General features: G+C 37.6%; 1 protein-coding gene across 1 annotated transcript in view; it reads right to left on the reverse strand.

Annotated features, from left to right (window-relative positions):
* Positions 1 to 6,331, reverse strand: part of tab1 (TGF-beta activated kinase 1/MAP3K7 binding protein 1) — a 9,580-nt gene that overhangs the window by 843 nt on the left and 2,406 nt on the right. Inside the window, exons 4-9 of the mRNA XM_016458079.1 lie at positions 6,049 to 6,178; positions 5,701 to 5,817; positions 4,845 to 4,956; positions 4,107 to 4,251; positions 2,411 to 2,624; positions 529 to 682 (exon numbers count right to left, since the gene is read on the reverse strand). Of these exons, the coding sequence (XP_016313565.1) occupies positions 529 to 682; positions 2,411 to 2,624; positions 4,107 to 4,251; positions 4,845 to 4,956; positions 5,701 to 5,817; positions 6,049 to 6,178 (872 nt within the window). The remainder of the gene's footprint in view (positions 1 to 528; positions 683 to 2,410; positions 2,625 to 4,106; positions 4,252 to 4,844; positions 4,957 to 5,700; positions 5,818 to 6,048; positions 6,179 to 6,331) is intronic.

Consider the following 6,331-nt stretch of genomic DNA (forward strand, 5'->3'; position numbering starts at 1 on the left):
AAAAAAAAATTTATAATTAAATTACTAAAACTTAACATTAACATTAAAAAGGAAACTTCTCATTTTCATTTAGTTTAACTTGTAGTAAAATAAAAAAATAAATAATAAATTAAATAAATAAATTATGAAAATAAAAATTAGTAAAAACAATAGAGACAGAAAAAAACTAATAAAAATGGCAAACTAAATTACTAAAATAAAAAAGGAAACGTAATTTCTCATTTTCATTTAGTTTAACTTGATGTACTAAAATAAAATAATAAATACAATTCTAAAAATAAAAATAAGTAAAAACAATATAGACACATTAGAAAAAAAACAATAACTAATAAAAATGGCAAAAACAAACTAAATTACTAAAAGGTTCATTCTTTGTATTTATTTTACAAAGCAACATTTCCTATTTTCATTTAGTTGAACTATATACATATACTAAAAATGGCAAAAAAGCGCAAACGAAATGACTAAAAATTAATCTAAAATGAGAAAGGAAAAAAGCGCTCCTAAGCACGGTCAGCGCTGTGTTACCCAGCGGTCGGTGTGTCTCCCTCCAGCGTGGACGCAGTGTTGGAGCCGTTGGTCAGCGTTCCCTGCGCCGGCATGACCAGAGACAGCATGACACTGGTCTTACTGGTGCTCTGATGGTTCGAGTACGGCACAGACACCGGGTAGATCCGTCCTCCTGCACACACACATCAATGCTAATTATGATGCAGAATATAAACTCGGACTGGACGAGACGTGCTCAGAGTCTGTGTGATGATGCTGATTAAAACACACACTGATTGTGTATTAATGCACTGGTTTTGAAAGCCTACACTAATATAATATGTGTAGGAGGAATTGTTCATGCATATGGTTATTATTTTGTAAATGTAACTATTAAAATACAGTTACATTCATTTTACCATGGTTAAGAGTTGTCGACCAATATAGATTTTCTGATGCCGATGTCAATGGCAATATCATAAGGAGCTGATTTATATGATATCACACTATTTAAAAAATTATAAAATAAGATATGCTGCAAATAAATTGATAATTATTTGACATAAAATGTACCAAATTTGAAAATGAATAAATATGAAAAACGAATTTGATCTTATTAAAAAAGCACTGTCTCCCTCATCTAACACACCCGATTAAACTCGTCGGCTCATTAGTAGAGACTTTAAGACCGGAAGTGGGTCAGAAAAGATAAAGAGTATATAAAAAACACACACAATGCGTGTCAGATCCGCGTCACGTTCAGCAGCGGCAGCTCTTAAAGTAATAGCAGCAAATAACCTAATAACCAGCTGCTGTGATGTCTATTAATCAAAGATCAAAAGAAAAAAGAGGAAATCAATAACTCCTGGAGCTTTAAGGATTCATCTATATTTAATTTAGTGTTTGATACTTAATTATTTCCTTTATATAAATTGTTTCCTACTTGCTGAAGGCCACAGGTAAATATGACATTTATTATAATGGGTTTATGTGAAGATTGTTTTAAGTTCACTTAAAACAGAAGTTGTTGTTTTAAACAACTAAGAAGAAGTCTAATAAATGTCAATAAAAATTGATAGCTCTCAATTATACTGTAATGTTAGTATAGTCAACATTACAAATAATCAATGGTTAAATATTAGGAAAAAAAGAACAATTTCCTAGAGACATCAGTAGTACTGGTATCAGTGATTCTCACCTTCAGTCATAAAAACAAAAAGATTCCATTAAACAAATATTAAAAATATACTGTCTTTATGCTGTTTCTACATTAATTTAGACATTGAATGTGAAATGATTGCAATATAAAAGTATATTTAAAATCTTTAATGGTAGGTGGGATTAATCGCGATTAATTTCAGAAAAAATTAATTAATTTTTTTAATCGATTGAGAGCACTAATGCATATATATATAAAAGAAACCCTAAATCTAATGTGACAGTCTAAGATCTTATTGTTTATTAAAGCAATAAGCCCCAAGAAGCCATGGTTTACAGTGAATTTATAACAGATCACTGACATCAGTAGTACTGGTATCAGTGATTCTCACCTTCAGTCATAAAAACAAAAAGATTCCATTAAACAAATATTAAAAATATACTGTCTTTATGCTGTTTCTACATTAATTTAGACATTGAATGTGAAATGATTGCAATATAAAAGTATATTTAAAATCTTTAATGGTAGGTGGGATTAATCGCGATTAATTTCAGAAAAAATTAATTAATTTTTTTAATCGATTGAGAGCACTAATGCATATATATATAAAAGAAACCCTAAATCTAATGTGACAGTCTAAGATCTTATTGTTTATTAAAGCAATAAGCCCCAAGAAGCCATGGTTTACAGTGAATTTATAACAGCAGGTGGTTGTGGTTCTGGCTTGTGATTGGTCGAGCCCACAGCAGCGCTGCGTCTCACCTTGTGTGGGTGTGAGCGAGCCGTCTGTGAGTGTGTAGTTAACGACTCTGATCAGAAGCGTCATGTCTTCATGTCTGGCGCAGTGTGGCGCCCTCTGTCTGCCGCTCACGTATGCGTCGTGATGCAGACGCTTGACGCGCTCCACCACCGACTGCGCAGCCGCCTCCAGACTGCTCTGCTGCGCCAGCTCCGCTGCTACCATGGCAACGATCTCCTGCCGGGGAACATGGGAAATGTAGTCCACAGATATTGAAACGATGCTGCAGGACGGATGTGACTAGAATATTCAGCAACCGAAATTATTGTATAAGTGAAAAGACAGAATAAATTGTACTGAACAATTACGTGACGCGATCAAATAGAGGAACGCACTAATGCAGCAAACACGAATGCAGTGTGGAAGCATTTAAAAGACGCAAAAATCATAAGCACCGACAGCGAGAGACTGTTTAGTACTGCACTGCATGATGTCTCCGATGAGAAGAGGAAGGGGGTTTGGTTGTTGCTGGTTACTGTATGATGATTGAAATCACCAAATGGCCTTAAACAATTAGTAAATAAACTGCAGAACGTTGTTTTTTCTTATGCACGCATGAACTGCATGCATTCTGACAGCGCTGCACGAACTCACGGTGCCAGAGTCCAAAGCACGAGGAAAATCTGCGCTGAAACAGTGTTATTCGTCAGTTGCTCAGTAATTAATTTTTTTTTTCTTCTTGTTTAACTGAAGAAAGTTCTGGCACATCCAACTGTTAATTTCATCAATGCATTGGCAGAGGGAGTCAATGGGGCTGTATTCATTTGGCGATAAGGCTAGGTAAACCTGGGTATCATCAGCATAGCTGTGATAGGCAATTTGATTCTTTCTCATTATTTGACTTAGTGGGAGCATATACAGGCTAAACAAGAGCGGTGCAAGAATTGAGCCTTGTGGGACTCATGAACTGCATGCATTCTGACAGCGCTGCACGAACTCACGGTGCCAGAGTCCAAAGCACGAGGAAAATCTGCGCTGAAACAGTGTTATTCGTCAGTTGCTCAGTAATTAATTTTTTTTTTCTTCTTGTTTAACTGAAGAAAGTTCTGGCACATCCAACTGTTAATTTCATCAATGCATTGGCAGAGGGAGTCAATGGGGCTGTAGTCATTTTGAGATATGGCTACGTAAATCTGGGTATCATCAGCATAGCTGTGATAGGCAATTTGGTTCTTTCTCATTAATTGACTTAGTGGGAGCATATACAGGCTAAACAAGAGTGGTGCAAGAATTGAGCCTTGTGGGACTCCACTTAGACTGTCTGTCTCTCTCCTATACTCACATAATAACATCTCCCTTCTAAGTATGTCCTGATCCATTTGATTACCATCCCAGAAAGCCCGACACAGTTTTCCAGTCTCTCTAGTAGTATGTTATGATCGACTGTGTAATTGTAATTGATTTTGTCTTTGAAAAGCAAGACAAAACAGTAACAAGCACATTTTGGCTATTTAATTTATGCAACGGTGAAAAAAAAAAAGGCAAAATACATGGGGGAAAATGCGAAAAAAAACGTGTTCGGTATTTGGCCTTTGGCCCAGTATTTAATTTTATTTGGCTTCGGGCCAAGAATTTTAATTTCGGTGCATCCCTAGACTTGACTTTATTTCAGCAGCTCTTACATTCTAACAGATCTTCAGCGATAATTCATGTTATCACCTGGTTGACCTGCTCCGGTCCATGAGCCGACTCCAGGGCTTTTATCAGCCCCTCTGACATCAGCAACAGGAAGCCCGTCACGCCCTCCAGCGATTGGCCGCCGTGGATCTCAGGCTCCGAGATGATTGGCTTTTGCTTCGCTGCACTGAATATAGACACGTTATCAAAAACATTTACATCATTTAAAATTGTTGGAGTTCATATTAAGAATTTTGTGCCATTTTACTGAAGAAGCTTTTTGCTTTACCAGTTTTCATAATGCTAATGTATAAGATAAACATAATAAATCAGGAAACTAAATATGGTCAAATAAACTCATATTTTAATCGCGATCATGATTTCTGCTTCTCTTGATTTATTAAGCATAATTGTCTGCTGGTTATTTATCCTGAAGGGGTTTCATTGTAATTTAGCATATTTACATTATGTTGCACTGCTAACAAGCTTCCACAAGCATTAATGGTTGCCAGATGTCAAGAGTTTAAATCCCCAATCAGAGCTTTTCTCTTAAATTGATATATTTTCTGCCCAGTGGTTTACTTAATCTTCCCAACCTGGCAACCATTCGCTTGCGAATTACAGAAAAAGGGCTAATGATCTGAAAACACCAGCAATCATGAATCTCTATTGAGATATTCTGCTCAAATAATAGTGTCACACAGCCAGTCTGTTTTCTTTCACGCGGTCGTTTGTGTGAGTGTGTGTGAGTGTGTGTGTGAGAGAGTATCAGAAACACACCTGAGCACGTCGATGTCTGTGTAGTTGAATTTGACTTTATAGTCTCCGATCCGTCGGGTGCTGCTCTGACCTGAGATCAGTCCAGTCTGCCTCAAGCGCACCGGATCCAGACCTGAGACACACACAATCATTCACACACTCGACATGCTCAGCAGAGACACAATCAACACTTATTGCTAAAACATAATAAAAAATAAAAACGTCCAGCATGAGCATGTCATTCACCATGCTGAGGTGTCAGAAACCACGTAAACACAAGATGGCACCAAAGAACCTCTGAACCAGTTCATATATGACGATTGAGTCAGAGTCATATTACTGTCTGAGTCACAGCCCTGCTGATGTGAATAATATCAATCATGTTGAGAAGACAAAGAGAAAAGCACTCACTACTCCTCTTCATTACTGACAAGTTATGTGAATAGAGTAACAGTGCATTTTAGAACTGCTGATTAAATGAAATAAAACCAAAATCACCATATGGCTTAAAGCCATTATCAAATAGCAAAGGTGGTGATTTAATGAAATAAATAGATGGGCCGTGTGTTTTAGAGTGAAACATGTCACTGTGTTCATTTACACATGAGCAGCTCATGATTTCAGAGCACCTCGGTTCACGTTAAAATATTAGTACTGTCATTGTGTTGTAATGTAAAATAAAATTATTTTTATTTCTATGATTATTTTTGTGTAATACTTGTTTTTATAGTAAAATATTACAATTTTTTTTATTGTTTTTATTCAGTCATTTTTATATTTTTAAGCCTTTCACATTTCGCAAAATGCACATTTTGATTGCATATTGTATTTAATGCATTAGCATGTGTGTGTGTGTGTGTGTGTGTGTGTGTCTGACCCAGCTGGGCGAGTCTGGACAGCTCGTCGTCGTTGTCGGTTGTGTGCGCTCGTCCGATCTGGATCACCTGGTTCTGACCATCACTGGTGGTCTTACAGAGAAGAACCCGGTTGGTTCCTGAAACACAGAAATGAAGAAAACAACGACACGATCAGCACACAGAGTTTGATTCCTCAGATCGTGTGTGTGTGTGTGTGAGAGTGTGTGTTAGTGTGTCTGAGAGAGAGTGTGTGTGTGTGTGAGAGAGAGTGTGTGTTAGTGTGTCTCAGAGAGAGTGTGTGTCAGAGAGAGTGTGTGTGTGAGAGTGTGTGTTAGTGTGTGTGTGTGAGTGAGTGTGTGTGAACATACCGACATTAGCGATGTAGAGTTTATTATTGAGTATCAGAGCGACTATGGCAGTGGCTCCTCCTGAAACCTCCTGCTCCAAAGCCTTCAGCCGCTCCGCCATCTTCTGAGTCTGAGCTGACAGATAGACGCCCTGAGAGACAGACAGACAGACAGACAGCAGACAGACAGACAGAGAGACAGACAGACAGACAGACAGACAGCAGACAGACAGCAGACAGACAGACAGACGGACAGACAGAGGGACAGATAGAGGGACAGAGAGACAGACAGACAGACAGCAGAC

This window comes from Sinocyclocheilus anshuiensis, unplaced genomic scaffold (genome assembly GCF_001515605.1).
Source record: "Sinocyclocheilus anshuiensis isolate Anshui unplaced genomic scaffold, SAMN03320099.WGS_v1.1 scaffold91, whole genome shotgun sequence".
NCBI classification, from domain to species: domain Eukaryota; kingdom Metazoa; phylum Chordata; class Actinopteri; order Cypriniformes; family Cyprinidae; genus Sinocyclocheilus; species Sinocyclocheilus anshuiensis.